This window comes from Bison bison, unplaced genomic scaffold, assembly GCF_000754665.1.
Source record: "Bison bison bison isolate TAMUID 2011002044 unplaced genomic scaffold, Bison_UMD1.0 scf7180017864456, whole genome shotgun sequence".
NCBI lineage: Eukaryota > Metazoa > Chordata > Mammalia > Artiodactyla > Bovidae > Bison > Bison bison.
Genome location: NW_011495018.1, coordinates 15,793,823 through 15,809,845, shown reverse-complemented (window position 1 = coordinate 15,809,845; position 16,023 = coordinate 15,793,823). Strand labels below are relative to the sequence as shown.

Genomic DNA, 16,023 nt, shown 5'->3' with positions numbered 1-16,023 from the left:
AAAAGGAGTATGTCGAGGCTGTGTATTGTCACCATGCTTATTTAACTTATATGCAGAGTACATCATGAGAAACGCTGGGCTGGAAGAAACACAAGCTGGAATCAAGATTGCTGGGAGAAATATCAATAACCTCAGATATGCAGATGACACCACCCTTATGGCAGAAAGTGAAGAAGAACTAAAGAGCCTCTTGATGAAAGTGAAAGTGGAGAGTGAAAAAGTTGGCTTAAAGCTCAACATTCAGAAAACTAAGATCATGGCTCTGGTCCCATCACTTTAGGGCAAATAGATGGGGAAACAGTGGCTGACTTTATTTGGGGGGACTCCAAAATCACTGCGATGGTGATTGCAGCCATGAAATTCAAAGACGCTTACTCCTTGGAAGGAAAGTTATGACCAACCTAGAAAGCATATTCAAAAGCAGAGATATTACTTTGCCAGCAAAGGTCCGTCTAGTCAAGGCTATGGTTTTCCCAGTGGTCATGTATGGATGTGAGAGTTGGACTGTGAAAAAAGCTGAGCACCGAAGAATTGATGCTTTTGAACTGTGGTGTTGGAGAAGACTCTTGAGAGTCCCTTGGACTGCAAGGAGATCTAAGCAGTCCATCCTAAAGGAGACCAGTCCTTGGTGTTCATTGGAAGGACGATGCTGGGTTGAAGCTCCAATACTTTGGCCACCTCATGTGAAGAGTTGACTTATTGGAAAAGACCTGATTTTGTCAGGGATTGGGGGCAGGACGAGAAGGGGACGACAGAGGATGAGATGGCTGGATGGCATCACAGACTCGATGCACATGAGTTTGAGTAAACTCTGGGAGTTGGTGATGGACAGGGAGGCCTGGAGTGCTGCGATTCATGGGGACGCAAAGAGTCGGACACGACTGCGTGACTGTACTGAACTGAACTGAATGCCCTATGATGTTGAAGATTTATTCATATACTTATTTTGCCACCTTTATGTCTTCTTTGAAAGGCTGTATTTTCAGATATTATGCCAATTTTTAATTGCGTTATATTCTAATTGTCGAGTTTTAAGAGTTCTTTGTATGCTTTGGATTCAAGTACTTTATCAGATATTTGTTGGGAATAATTTCTCCAAGTTTGGCTTACTGTTTCATTCTCTAAATAATGTCTTTCAGAGAACTCAAGTTTTTAATTTTAATGAAGTTGTACTTAGCATTTTTCTTTTATAAATTGTCCTTTTGTTGCTGTATCTAAAGAGTCATGAATCTCATGGCCACCCTGTGGTTGTCCTGTGTTATCTTCACGGAGTTTTATAGTTTTGTATTTTACATTTACTCTTATGATTCATCCTGTGTTAATTTTTGTAAAAGGTAAAAGATCTGTCAATTTTCTTTTCTTTTTTTTGCATTTGGATGTCCTGTTGTTTCAGCACCATTTTTTGAAATGACTGTCTCTCTCTGTTGAGTTGTTTTTGTTAGAAGCCAGTTGACTATATGTGGGTCTATTTCTGGGCTCACTGTTCTGTTCCATTGATCTGTGTGTCTGTTCTTCTCCTAGTACCATGCTGTTTTGGTTGTTGTATCTCTATGGTAAGTTTTGAAGTCAAGTGATGTCAGTTTTCTGAGTTTGTTCTTCTCCCACAATATTGTGTTGACTATTCCTCCTAGAATTTTGACTGGGATTGCAGTGAATATATAGACTAGACTGGGAGCAGCGATGTCTTGATAATAGTAAATCTTCTTGTCCATATGTATGGACTATCCCTTTATTTACTTCTTTGATTTCTTTGATCAGAGTTTTGTAATTTTCCTAATATAGATCTTATCCACATTTTATTAGATTTATACCTGTTTCAATTTGTGTGGGTGCTATGTAAATGGTGTTGTGTCTTTATTTCAAGTATCTATTGTTTATTGCTGGTATGTAAGAAAGCGATTGACTTTCATATATTAACCTTGTATCCTGAAACTATAATCACTTATTAGTTCCAGGAGTTTTAAAATTGTTATTGTTGTTGATTGTTCGGTTTTTTGTACATAGATGATCGTGTTATGTGTGAAAAGACAGTTTTACTTATTCCTTCCCATTTTGTATATCTTTTATCCCCCCCCTCCTCTTTTTTGGCTTATTGCAGTAATTAGAGCTTCCAGTAAAATGTTGAATAGGAGTGGTACAGAATATATCTTGTCTTTTTCTTTTTCTTAGAAGGAAAGCATATGTTTTCTTGCCATTAAGCATAAATTTTGGATAATTTTTTTTTATCAAGGTGAGGAAATGCCCCTCTATTCCTAGAGTTGTTATTCTTAGAGTTGTTAGAGTACTTTATATGTTCTAAATATAAATTCTTTATCAGATACATGACCTATAAATATTTTCTTCCATGCTGTGTGTTAGTTTTCATGTTATTTTTAGTGTCCTTTGAAGCTCAAGATTTTTTAATTTTTAAGACTCTCTTATCTGTTATACATTTTGTCACACCTGTGGTGTCATATTAAGCATCCTTTGCCTAATGCAAGGCAAGGAATGTTTGTTTCTACAGTTTCTTCTACAAGTTTTATCCCTTGTAGCTCTTAAATTTAGGCATTTTATTCACTTTTAGTTAATTTTTGTATATATTGTAAGGGAAGGGTTCAGTTTCTTTCTTTTGGATATCCAGTGGCCCTAACACCATTTATTGAAAAGAGTATTCTTTCCTTTCTTTGAATTGGCTATTTTGGGCCCTTGAATTTCCACATGAATCATAGGATTGTTTTTATTGTTCAGTTGCTAAGTGCGATCTCAGGACTGAAGGCTCCTCTACCCTTCACTATCTCCCGGAGTTTGCTCAAATTAGTGTCCATCAAGTCGGTGATGCCATCCAACCATCTCATCCTCTGTCACCCTCTTCTCCTCCTGCCCTCAATCTTTCCTAGCATCAGGGTCTTTTCCAATGAATCCGCTCTTTGTATCATGTGGGCAAACTATTGGAGCTTCAGCTTCAGCAGTCTTTCCAGTGAATATTCAGGATTGCTTTCCTTTAGGATAGACTGGTGTGATTGCCTTGCAGTCCAAGAGTCTCTCAAGAGTCTTTTCCAGCATCACAATTCAAAAGAAAAAATTCTTAGGTGCATAGCCTTCTTTATGGTCCAGCTTTCACATCTGTATGTGGCTACTGGAAAAACTGTAGCTTTGATTGTACGGACCTTTGTTGGCAAAGCTATGGTTCTGCTTCTAACTATGCTGTATTTGTCATAGCTTTACTTACAAAGAGTTTGTCAGTTAAAAAACATCCAATTGGGATTTTATAGAGTAAGTTGAATCTGTAGATCAGTTTGGAGAGTATGACCATCTTAACAATATTTTGTTTTCCAATCTAGGTAAAAAGATATCTTTTCATTTTTTAGGCTGTCTTTAATTTCTCTCCTCAATATTTTCTTGTCTTCCTGGTATAAATTTTATGTTTCATTAAATTTATTTCTAAGTGCTTTATTGTTTTCGATCCTGTTGAAAATTGTTTTATTATTTTTATCTTAATATTTTTCATTTCTTGTAATAGAAGGACAGTTTATTTTTTGCACATTGTTCTTTTAGCCTCCAAACTTGCTGAACTGATTTATTAGCTATAGCAGTTTTTTGTAGGTTTATTTGAATTTCTATGTAAGATCATGTCATTTACCAGTAGAGTTTTACTTCTTCCTTTCCCATCTAGAAGCATTTTATTTTCTTGCCCATTTTCCTTTCTATAATCTCAGATACAAAGTTGAATAGAAGTGACAAGAGTAAAAATCCCCTGCTTATTCCTGATCTTAGAGGGAGAACATTTTGTCTTTGACCTTTAAGTATGACGTTGCTGCTGCTGCTAAGTTGCTTCAGTCGTGTCCGACTCTGTGCGACCCCACAGATGGCCTCCTACCAGGCTCCCCGTCCCTGGGATTCTCCAGGCAAGAACACTGGAGTGGGTTGCCATTTCCTTCTCCAATGCATGAAAGTGGAAAGGGAAAGTGAAGTTGCTCAGTCGTGTCCAACTCTTAGCAACCCCATGGACTACAGCCTACCAGGCTCCTCCGTCCATGGGATTTTCCAGGCAAGAGTACTGGAGTGGGGTGCCATTGCCTTCTCCGAAGTATGATGTTAGCTATGATGTTAGCTGTGTGTTTTGTTTGTTAGTTTTGTAGATATCCTTTGTATTAGGCTGCTGTAACAAATTACCACGAACTATGTAGCTTAAAACAATGAAAAGATATTCTGTTACAGGTCTGGAGGCCAGGAATGCAAAATCAAAGTGTAACCATGGCCATGCCTCTTCCAGAAGTGCAGGGAAAAGGCCTTTCTTTGCCTCTTCTAGCTTGGCCTGTTAGTGTTCCCGGAATTGTGCTTGAACCACTCCAGTTGCTGCCATAGTTGCATTCTGGTTTTTGTTCTTGTTCAGTTGCCCAGTTGTGTCCGACTTTGTGACTCCGTGGACTGCAGCTTGCCAAGCCTCCCTGTCCCTCACCATCTCCCAAAGTTTGCCCAAGTTCATGTCCATTGCATGGGTGATGCCATCCACCCATCTCATCCTTTGATGCCCCCTTCTCCTGCCCTCAATCTTTCCCAACTTCAGGGACTTTTCCAATGAGTCTACTGTTTGCTTCACATGACCAAAATACTGGAGTTTCAGCTTCAGCATCAGTCTTTCCAATGAGTATTCAGGGTTGATTTCCCTTGAGACTGACTGGTTTGATCTCCTTGCTGTCCAAGGGACTTTCAAGAGTCTTCTCCAGCACCACAGTTTGAAGGTATCAGTTCTTTGGCATTCTGCCTTCTTTATGGTCCAGCTCTCACAGCCATACATGACCACTGGGAATACCATAGCCTTGACTATAGGGACCTTTGTTGACAGAGTAATGTTTCTGCTTTTCACCACACTGTCTAGGTTTGTCATAATAGCTTCCTGCCAAGAAGTAATTGTCTTCTGATTTCATGGCTGCAGTCAACATTTGTAGTGATCTTAGATTCCAAGAAGAGGAAATCTGTCACTACTTCTACCTTTTCCCCCTCTGTTTGCCATGAAGTAATGGGACCAGATACCATGATCTTTGTTTTTTAAATATTTAGTATTAGGCCGGTTACCTTACCTCCTCCTCTTTGCTGTGTGTCTCTTAAATGGACCCTTGTCATTGGCTTAAGTCCACTGGATAAACTGTGATGAGTTCCTCATCTTTAAATCCTTAATTTAATTGTATCTGAAAAAAATACTTTTTCCGAATAGGGTAACATTCCCAGGTTCTGGAGATTAGGACACGGATGCATCTCTTGGGGTGGGCACCATTCAGCCTTACCAGGTTGAGGAATTTACCTTCTGTCTCTTTCTTGTTGGCTGTTCTTTTTTTATCAGGAAAGGGTGTTGGAATTTTTCAAGGCTTTTGCTGTATCTATTGGATATATATATACACACACACACAGAAGTGGGATTGCTTGATCATATGCAGCTCTTGGTAGTTCAGTTTTTATTTTTATTTTTTTCAGGAATGCCCATACTGTTTTCCAAATTGACTAAACCAGTTTCCATTCCCATCAGTAGTACTTCTATATCTTTTCTTCACATCCTTGCCAACACTTAGCTTTTCAAACTTGTTCATTATTTTAAATTAAAATATAATCGACATATAACATTATATTAATCTTAGGTGTACAGCTTAGTGAATTGATACATGTTTGTGTTGTAAAATGATTACAACAGTAAGTTTAGTTAACTTATACATATAGTTATGAATTATTTTTTCTTGTGATGAGAACTTTTAAATTCCAAGCAACTTTCACATATAATGCAGTATTGTTAGCTATAATCACCATGCTGAATATTATATTATCAGGGCTTACTTGTCATATAACTAGAAACTTACGCCTCTTGACCACCTTTACTCATTTCACGCACCTTTTACCTCCTGCCTTTTGTGTCCACCAATCTAGCCTCCATATCTATAAGTTCATTAAAAGATTTTTTTAGATTCTACATATGAGTGAGATCATAATGTATTTGCCTTTCTCTGACTTATTTCCCTTAGTGTAACGCCCTCAAGGTCCATCTGTGTTGTTGGAAATGGCAAGATTTCCTTTTTTGTGGCTGAATAATATTTCTCTAGCTTTTTCTAGTCAACAGTTGATGGGCACTCAGGTGGTTTCCACGCCTTAGTTATTATAAATAATGCTGCAATGAATATGGGGGTGCAGACATCTTTTTGAAATAGTTATTTCACTTGGATAAATAGAGTGGAATTGCTGGATAATTTGGTAGTTCTATTTTTTGAGAAACCTCCATACTGTTTTCCACAGTGATTGAACCAATTTATAGTCCCATCAACAGTTTTTAAGTGTTCCCTTTTCCCACATCCTCACCAGCACTTGTTATTTCCTGTTTTTTTTAATAATACATTCCAACAAGTACGTGTGTGTGGGCGGTGGTATCTCATGGTGGTTTTCATTTGCATTTCCTTGTTGAGTGATTTTCATGTATCTGCTGACTCTTTGTCTTCTTTGGAAAAGTGTCTCTGCAGACCCTCTGCTCATTTTTAATTAAATTGTTCTCTTTGTTTTTCTATTGAGTTATGTGAGTTTTTATACGTTTTAGAGATTGCGTTTTCTCCACTCCGCAAAGCCAGGCCTGCTCCGGAGAACCTGTTATTTATTTTGCCCAGGGCATTGCCTGAAGTGTGCAAGTGCCTAAAGTGTGCAAGGTTATGCACATTTTGCCACTCAACAGAGTGGAGCCAGTTATACACGTGTGCTCGTGCATGACGTGTAGAAACTCAAGTGTACTATCTGCGGGGTGTGTTTGGGGTACTGGCTACATGGGGGAGGGATTTATGCGTATGCTAGCTTGGGTGAATCTACTTCATCCTATGAAGTTTATGGGTGGGCTTCTTGGTGAAGTTCTGAGGAAGTTAGTAGAAACCTTTGCCCTTCTTGGGTTTTGTACGCTGGTTGCTGAGAGCCCTGTTTTCTCTCCCCTGCTGATCCCATTATTGTTTTGGATGGCCTGAAAAAGAAGTGGGCTTCTTGGGCATTGCCCTGCTTGGGTGGACGCTAGTCACCCACTAGGCTCTCTCTTTGCTCATGGGTGAAACAGCAGCTTGGAGAAGTTTCTCTTGGCAGTGAGCTGTTGCCTTGGGGCAGGTGAAGTGAGAAAGTTAAACTGTCACTAATCGCTTCAGTCCTGTTCTTGGAATTTTTGCTCTAAGTAGTGCTAGGACTTCTCTGTTGGACTGCTGGGCTCTTACAAATGTACTCCTGTCTCCAAGTAGTTGAAAAATCACTGCTTCTGTGGGAGTACCAAGGTGCTGTTGACTGAAAAAATAACGCACAACCTAAGGGTTCAGAATTCTGTTTTATTTGGTGGACAAATCTAAGGACTTAGGCCCAAGATGCAGCATCTCAGATAACTCTGAGAGACTGCTCCAGAAAGGCAAGCGAGAAGCCAGGTTAATAGGAGTTTTTGCAGCAAAGTCCATGTAGTCAGAACATTAGAAGATTACTGTTACTTAAGGAAAACCAGACATCTCAAATTAAGGAACTTAGCACTTTTTCTACATATGAAAAGATACAAAATCTAGGCTCATAGGAATCATTGCTTTGAGATGCACCTCAGCTATCTGGGGCCAGATGCTTCTCATCCTGAATCTGCTCAGGGTGCTCTGTCCAGGGTAGCCTCACTGGCAGGCATTCTGTTTCCATTCTGAATTTCCTCAGGGCTCACCATCGAGGTTGCAGTGTGATTGCTCAATGGCTGCAGCATCCTTTTTTTTTTTTTTTTTTTTTACTGATATGACAGGCAATATTTTTTATTCACAGCAGGAAAATCTTATTACAGCACCTTGATAATGTGTCTCCTCTGTGTCTTCTTATTCTGGCTTATTAAAAAATTCAACATTTTCATATGCCATCCCATTGCCTTTTGGCCCTTATTGTTTCTGATGAGAAGTCAGTTATTTATCTTATTGGGGTTCTCTTGTATGCAAAGAACCTTCTTGCTGTTGCCCAAGATTTTATCTTTGGCTTTCAGTATTACTATTTTATGTCTGAATGTGGCTCTTTCTGTACTTTTTTCTTACTTGCAGTTTGTTGAGCTTCTTCGATATGTATGCTAACATTTTTCATCAAATTTAGGAAGTTGTCAGTCATTATTTCTCAAACAATTTTTTACCTTTTCCCCCTCTATCTTAGAATTCCCAGTAAATGCATGCTCTTGCTGTTAATGGTGGTGTACATTTCTCATAGACTGTTCATTTTCCTTTCTGTTTTTATTACTACAGAATCTCTACTGATTTATCTACTAGTTCACTGATTTTTTTTCTTTTACCTGCTGAAATATGCTATTGAGCCTCTCTGCTAAATTTTAAAATTTCAATTTTATACTTTAAAACTCCACATTTTTCTTTTCCTGGTCATTTTTCTTTGTTGATGCTTTATATTTAATAAGATATTGTTATACTTCTTTAAATTTTGTTTTCTTTAAGTGTTTTTAATAGCTGCTTTAGAGGCTTTTTCTGTTTCATCTGGCATCTGGGTTCTCTCAAAGGGGGTTCTGTTGCTTGCTTTTATTCCTGTCCATGGCATAGGTCACACTTTCCTATTTCATTGCACGCATAATTTTCCCTGAAAGCCAGGCATTTTAGGCAGTACATTACAGCAACTCTGGATCCTGACTTTTCCTCCCTCCCTGAGGCTGCTGTAATTTCATTTGTTTAGGGACTTGGCTGAATTCTTATAGTGAAGTCTCTCTTTCTCCACATGCGTCCTCTGATGTTCCTCTTCAGATGGTACAGGCTGGGGAGGCACATAGTCACCCTGGGATGATTGGGATTTTAGCAGAGTTCTTCAGCTTTTTCCTCTGAGCTCTTTGTTAAGCTGTCTCCTCTGTTTGTATCACCTCACCTGCTGTGAGGTGAAGTCTCTCAGTTGTGTCCAACTCTTTGCGACCCCATGGACTATAGCCTACCAGGCTCCTTTGTCCATGGGATTTTCCCGGCAATAGTACTGGAGTGGATTGCCATTTCCCTAGGCTCACACCCTAGCCTCCACTAATTGCCAACTGATAGTTCTGTTATTTTCAGCAAAGCTTTGTGGGCATGAATTGCTCCATGGTCTGAATTGCATTTTATACCTTTTACAGGGGTAGTCTGTGAGGCTAGTTGTTGATGTTCTGACCCTAGTAAGGCTCTTATTAGCTGTCTTTCCCCGATTCTCTCCGATGAACTTCTGGTAGGTCTATTTTTAACTTATTATTCTCACATAGATCCTTGAGAAACAACCTCCATTGTTTCTGAGAGTGCCTTTAAGGCTTGAAGTTTGCTGCCCTGTACCCAGTGAAGTCAGGTTCCCTTGGGAGAGCTTTGGGCCTTTCCTTTTCGTAGGCTGCCTCTCCCTGTTGGGGATAACCTCTCTGTGATTGCTTTGGAAATATAGGTGGGGGTTTCTGGCTTGTTCTTTCAGTGACACCACTGTGTTATGTACACTGGATATTGATGGTAGCCTTTGCTCTTCTCAGCCTTCCTCTTTTATCTGGGAACTGTTGCCCTGTAAATTAGGGGTGAAGATTTTTGGGCCCTCATGTTCTTAACCTGTATGTGAGGCCTGGTGTATAGCTTCCACCCTGTGAGTGGGAGCAAGGTAGAGAATAAGCACTCACACCTCTCGTGCTTTCTCCTTGGATAGAGTTTCTGCCACCAAGAATTAGGGGGCATGAGAAATACTGGCAATCTGTTGCTCCTGGTTGTATATTATTGGCCTGAACTAGGAACTGAGGGATAAAGGAGTATTCCGTTCTCAACCTTACCAGCCTGGGGTTGAGCAGGCTTGCTGAACAGGCTGTGTATGTGTCGGGAGGTGGTGGTAACGGGAAGAATGAGAGTTGGTAATGAGTCAGACATCATGAACTGTTGCTGTTCTTACTGAAATTTAGTTGATGTTCCTGAGTAATTCTTTCTTTATTTGTTGTTGCTCTTGGCAAAAGGTTTTGAGATCCAAAAAATACACTTTTTAAAAAAATAATTTTTACCAATTATAGTTCTTTCCTTGGGGAGATTGTTTATGGACCTCCTTATGTTGCCATTCTGGAGGTCATTTCCATATTCTTTAAGCATTTGTTGCTGTTCAGTCGCTCAGTCGTGTCCAGCTCTTTGCGACCCCATGGACTGCAGCACACCAAGCTTCCCTGTCCTGCACCATTTCCTGGAGTTTGCTCAAACTCATGTCCATTGAGTGGTATTAAATCTATGGTTTCTAAGATACTATACTTGCCTTACTAACTGTACCATACATGTTAACTGTGTTTATATTCTGATTCTTTGTTTGTACTGGGGATTTATTTATAAAGTATTGACTCATATTGTCCTGAACCTTTAATATATATTAGTTCATTCAGGTAAAATATACTTGTGAACATATACTTGTAGTTTTTATCTCAAAATTGCACTGTAATTAATTAAAAGAACATTTACATTAATTTTATTGTTTCTCAAAAATGCATTGAGATTTTCAATTATACACAATATAGATATACCTCAGAAATAATCTTAAGCAAATGAACATGAATACCAACTATGTCATTCCATTTTGTAAAGTACAAAGACAGCCATCTAAATGTTTGCTATTAGAATCAGAATAGTGGTAATTTTTATTTTTTGGTCTTAGTACACATTGCTTAGTTGTATTCATTTTGTGGAAATTCATTGGGTTTTAGACTTATGTGCACTTTTATGTATATATTTAATGAGTTAAAAAATATTTTATTGTATCCATATGAGTCATATAGTTTTAACTGCATACTGTTTAGAGAAAATTTATTACATTTAACTATTTATATACTTCGGTATTTAAAACTGATGATAAGTCAGTCCTCTAGTTTAAAGAAAATTTGTTTCCTACTTTTATAAATAAAAACAAAATGCAAGATATAAATTATTATGAAATCATTAATGATTATGTTTAATATTGTGTTTCCTCAAAGCATTTTAAGGTACTCTGAATCTCAAAGTATTTTTAAAAACATTGAAGTTTAGAGGCCATTTGTTAAAAATAATAAAGCGTGTTACTTTTACAATTCCAGGGAAAATTCTGTATTCAAACTAGATCCTTTCTGTACTTGATATAAGATCAAGGAGGTCTTTTTATCTTTTGTAATACATTTTTAAATTTTATCCTGTAGGACTATTTTGAAAGAAAGTGGGTTTGCCAGATACCTTCATTCAGCTGTTCTTATCAATGGAGCTATGCTTATTTTTGGAGGAAATACCCATAATGACACTTCCTTGAGTAACGGTGCAAAATGTTTTTCTGCCGATTTCCTGGCATATGACATAGGTATGTATCTGTTAGGACTGTACAAAGTAGGAAATACCAGAAGTTTTTCATGTAGAGATTCTCAAATACATTACTAGACAGCATGTGTATATGTCATTTTAGAGAGATTCAGCGACAGATTTTGAAAGGAATTCTCTCCAATTTCACCATAAACAGTAGTATAGGCAAAGGGAGCAAATGAACTGAGGTGAATGAGTGGTGAAGGCAGGGGATTGAGGAATCTGGGTTTGAATGTCCTATTCGAAGGCTTTTATGTTTTGTGTTCCTACATGAGCACTCTATTAGTCTGTTTTGTTTGACTATTACTGTGTTAGTTTTGATAATGGATAGATACGAAGCACTATCAAATTTACATTGCAGAGAGTAGGAATACAAGCATTTTAGATTTAGTGGGGATGAGCACAGAAAAATTTAAATTAAACTCACAAGATAATGCTTTCATGGTGTAGGAAGCTGATAGAATTAGAGAAAGAAATATAAAGATAGAAAAGCTAATGAAATAATATTTTGGGACAAAATGGAAACCCAGAACATATCTAAGCATGGAAATAACTAAATAAGTTTTTACCAGGGAATCTAGAAATATAATATGTCTATGATTTTAATTGATTTTAATTATCTTATCTATAGTCCTATCCATTTCTGAATGTTAAACAATGTATTTATTGAAATACTAAATTTAGCTACCTATTAGACCACTGTAATGAAAGAATTTCTTCTCTCTGTATGTTATAGATAAAACCTAGCTGATTTAAATCTTTAGCAGCACTTAAGAGCACTTTTTATTGATTGTGTGAGGTAATATACCAATTTTAAGCTATTAAGGAACACTTTGATAAATAAAAATAAAAGAGACCAAAGAATAACACATTTAATGGATATAAGAAGTATACTTCCGCTCTTAAACATCATAATGGTACATAATCTACTTTAGAAAATTATTTCAAGTGTCAGCATATAAAGAAAATTATGAACTATTAATAAGAACTTTGACTTCTAAATTATTGTAAGCATGTTTGGAAAGAAATTCCTAGTAATAAAGTTAGGCATAGTTTTAAAACTCTATGAGCATTTGCATGTGAGTCATCATTGAAAAGAATTCACTGTCTTTTAGAGCCTAAATAGTTAAATATTTGCCTTTTTGAAATAATAATTTGAAGTCATGATTCATGATGAAATGGGATTGTAATGGCTTTTATAAGGCTTAAAAATCAGTGCCCCAGATCCAGAAAATCAGTTAAATGAAATACAGAATCTAGGCTGGTTTATTATGATGAGACAGTAAGCTTATTTCTCAGGAGGTGGATGAACATTTTATGTGTTTTTCTTCTAGGAATTAAAATCCTAGGAAAAGTGTAGAATTTTGTTGTTATTGTTAAAAATCCATGAAGTGAGATGTTGAACTTTTGAAAAGATTCTTCAAGCAGCTTCTACTCAATTTCTATATTTCAATGAGCAAATTAATGTTGAGCTATTTTGTAGCTGACATATTGGGAATTTATTTTTATTTCTTCCATATTGTTCAAGATGACCATATTTTAGGTTTTATACATTTAAAATATACCAAAGTGAAAAACATTAGAAATATAAGTTTTTCAGAGAAAGAAAGGGCTCAGATTATTATTATTCTAATAGCTACTCTTTATTAAGTCAGTTCCAAGAGCTAGGTACTATTGTTGCTGTTTAGTTGCTAAGTCATGTCTGACTCTTTTGTGACCCCTTCCAGGCTCCTCTGTTCATGGGATTTCCCAGGCAAAAGAATACTGGAGTGGGTTGCTATTTCTTCCTCCAGGGGATCTTCCTGACCCAGGGATTGAACCTATGTCTCTTGTATTGCAGGAGGATTCTTTACTGCTGAGCCACCAGGGAAGCCCTATAATAAGAGCTTTATTTACAGTGTCTGTAACCTCTCTAATAACCTTGTAAATAAGATGTTAGTAAACTCAATTTTAGATTATTAAGCACAAGACTAAAAGGAATTAGTCCAAAGCCCTGCTGGTAGTAAATCCAGTTTTGTTAAAAACTCCTAAATTGATAGTCTTTCCACTTGACTACACTGTGGTGTTTAGTTGACTCCATTGTATGTTCTTAATTTTGTCAATAAAGTACAAGACACTTAAGTTTTAGTAATGTTTAGTAATTTTTAGTAATGTTTCTTAATGCTATGGAAAAAGTAAAAGTTGCTCAGTCGTGTCCAACTCTTTGCAACCCTATGGACTATGAAGTCCATGGAGTTCTCCAGGGCAGAATACTGGAGTGGGTAGTCTTTCCCTTCTTCAGGGGATCTTCCCAACACAAGGATCAAACCCAGGTCTCCTGTACTGCGGGCGGATTCTTTACCAGCTGAGCCACAAGGGAAGTCCAAGATTACTGGAGTGGGTAGCCTTTTCCTTCTCCAGGGGATCTTCCTGACCCAGGAATAGAACTGGGGTCTCCTGTATTGCAGACAGATTCTTTACCAACTGAGCTATCAGGGAAGCCCAATGCTATGGAAAGATAGAAGCAAATAATTAGTTTCATTTTTCAAGCAAATTGTTAAAATTGGAGGAAGAATAGCATGTTTTAACAGTATTGTTTTTTAACATAGGTTTTTGTTTGTCCTGTGCTAATAAGTAACAATAAAAACAAAAACAGCCTTACAATCAATACAGGATAAAAGCATTTTGTTTTACCTTATTGGATTATTTCTCTGCAGTTCCCAATAAAGTCTTCCTTCCCTGCCCAATCTGTATTTATTCTCATGGGTTTGTATCATCAAATATTGAAATATTTTCTTGGGAAAAGTGCTTTTCACATTTCAGAAAGTGTCTTCCAAAATAATTGTTTTCCTTATGAAGTATAATTTTGTGGAAATAAAATACAACCATTGCATAATGAACCAACTATGAAATAGATCCTTTTGGGGGAAAAAGTCATGTTGCTAGTTTTTCTCTTTTGTACAGTACACTCGGAGTTTATGGCATATTTAATTGGAATGCACCTTAAGATTTAGTTGATTGCCTTGTGTTCTGTGGTGTTTAGACAATAAAAATATGTATGGTAATACTAATTTTTCATTGCTCTAAAATGTACTATTTCAATCGTACTGCCATAGTAAATTTTATATAGCCAGTATCATTAATCTTTGAGGACATAACCTTGCCTTCCCAGTTCTCATTATACTATACATGATGGATGTAGAAGGCATATGATGGTGATTTTCAAGCATGACTTACCTTGGCATTCCCTTTGAAGGTTGAAGGGAGAAAAATCAGACCTCAGTAATCTGATTCTCTTAGATTAGGCACTGCGTATTCATATTTTTTTAAAAAATGACTCAGGCACAAGTGATCATAGAACCAGCCTGGTGACTAAGACTCAGTGGACTGTAACAGATAAAATGATACGTTATGAAATTTTCTAGCTTGTAAATCTAGCTTGATCACATTTTAAATGTGAAAACTTTATTAATATATTTTTGTCATTGTTAGTGGTATCCTTATTGCACCTGATTCAAGATTAAAATGAATCTGTATCTAGTAAAGATACAGCCTTGTAGTACCGTTGAGGCTAAAGGTGCAATGCAAGGACTTGTCTGACTGAGCTGATCTCAGGTTATTAGTTACATTTATACTTTAAAAAAATAATTATTTTTGGCAGTGCTGTGTGGCTTGCAGGATCTTAGTTCCCAGACCAGGGAGCAAACCTCTGCCCGCTGCAGTGGAAGCACAGAGTCCTAACCACTGGGCTACCAGGGGATTACCGAGACATAGTTTTACTTTTCAGGGCTTCCCAGGTGGCTCAGTGATAGAGAATCTTCTTCTCAAGCAGGAGACATGAGTTTGATCCCTGAGTTGGGAAGATCCCCAGGAGAAGGGAATGGCGGCCCTTTCCGGTATTCTTGCCTGGGAAATCCATGGACAGAGGAGCCTGGTGGGATGCAGTCCGCAGTGTCACAAAGAGGCACTCACAACTTAGAGGCCAGATTACAGCAGCAGCAGCATTGATGCTTTTAACCTGTTCGTCTGTAGAAAGTAAATAGTGTCATAAAAGTTAGTTTTGTAGGGTCCATGGGATAAAATGAATCAAGAAGTTTGTAAATTTTTCACGTATTTTTTAGTAAACCACCAATCTTTTGAGGGATTTGACTGGAGATTTCAACATTTACAAATGAGAGATTTTCCTGAATTTAAACATACCTTAAAGTTGAATTGAATCTTGGGACATTATTTCAGAATTATTAAAAAAATCTATTATAGGATTTTCAGTAGGCCTATAATTATGATGGTTTTAATTACATAATAATTTAATTACCATAATTATGATGGTTTTAATTACAAATGGTGGTTATTATTTTTCAATTATTATTTTATTTAATATTTATTAATATTTTTCAATTATTATTTTTCAAGAAAACTTATCTAAGAGTTAGTAGATTGCATAGAATTGTGAAACAAGATGAAAGATAGCTCAGAGATACATTGATTAATTTTTTGAGTAGGTTAGTTTAGAATAGAGTAGGGTGTCAGATTTACATCAGAAATACATTGTGTAAAGTGAATTACCTAAACTTCAAACCAAAACAATAATACAATTAATACAATTTAAAAAATAAATTTCCTGCATAGTACAGTTTTACTTATGACATTTAACTTATTCTGTTCAGTTTGGTTCAGTTGCTCAGTTGTGTACAACTCTTTGCACCTCCACAGACTGCAGCATGCCAGGCTTCCCTGTCCATCACCAACTCCTGGAGTTTAC

At 37.0% G+C, this 16,023-nt stretch overlaps 1 protein-coding gene across 2 annotated transcripts in view; it reads left to right on the top strand.

Moving 5' to 3' along the window:
• Window positions 1-16,023, top strand: part of ATRNL1 (attractin-like 1) — a 779,810-nt gene that overhangs the window by 90,307 nt on the left and 673,480 nt on the right. For both annotated transcript variants that reach the window (XM_010859292.1, XM_010859293.1), the window contains exon 10: window positions 11,129-11,283. In XM_010859292.1, coding sequence (XP_010857594.1) covers window positions 11,129-11,283 — 155 coding nt within the window. The remainder of the gene's footprint in view (window positions 1-11,128; window positions 11,284-16,023) is intronic.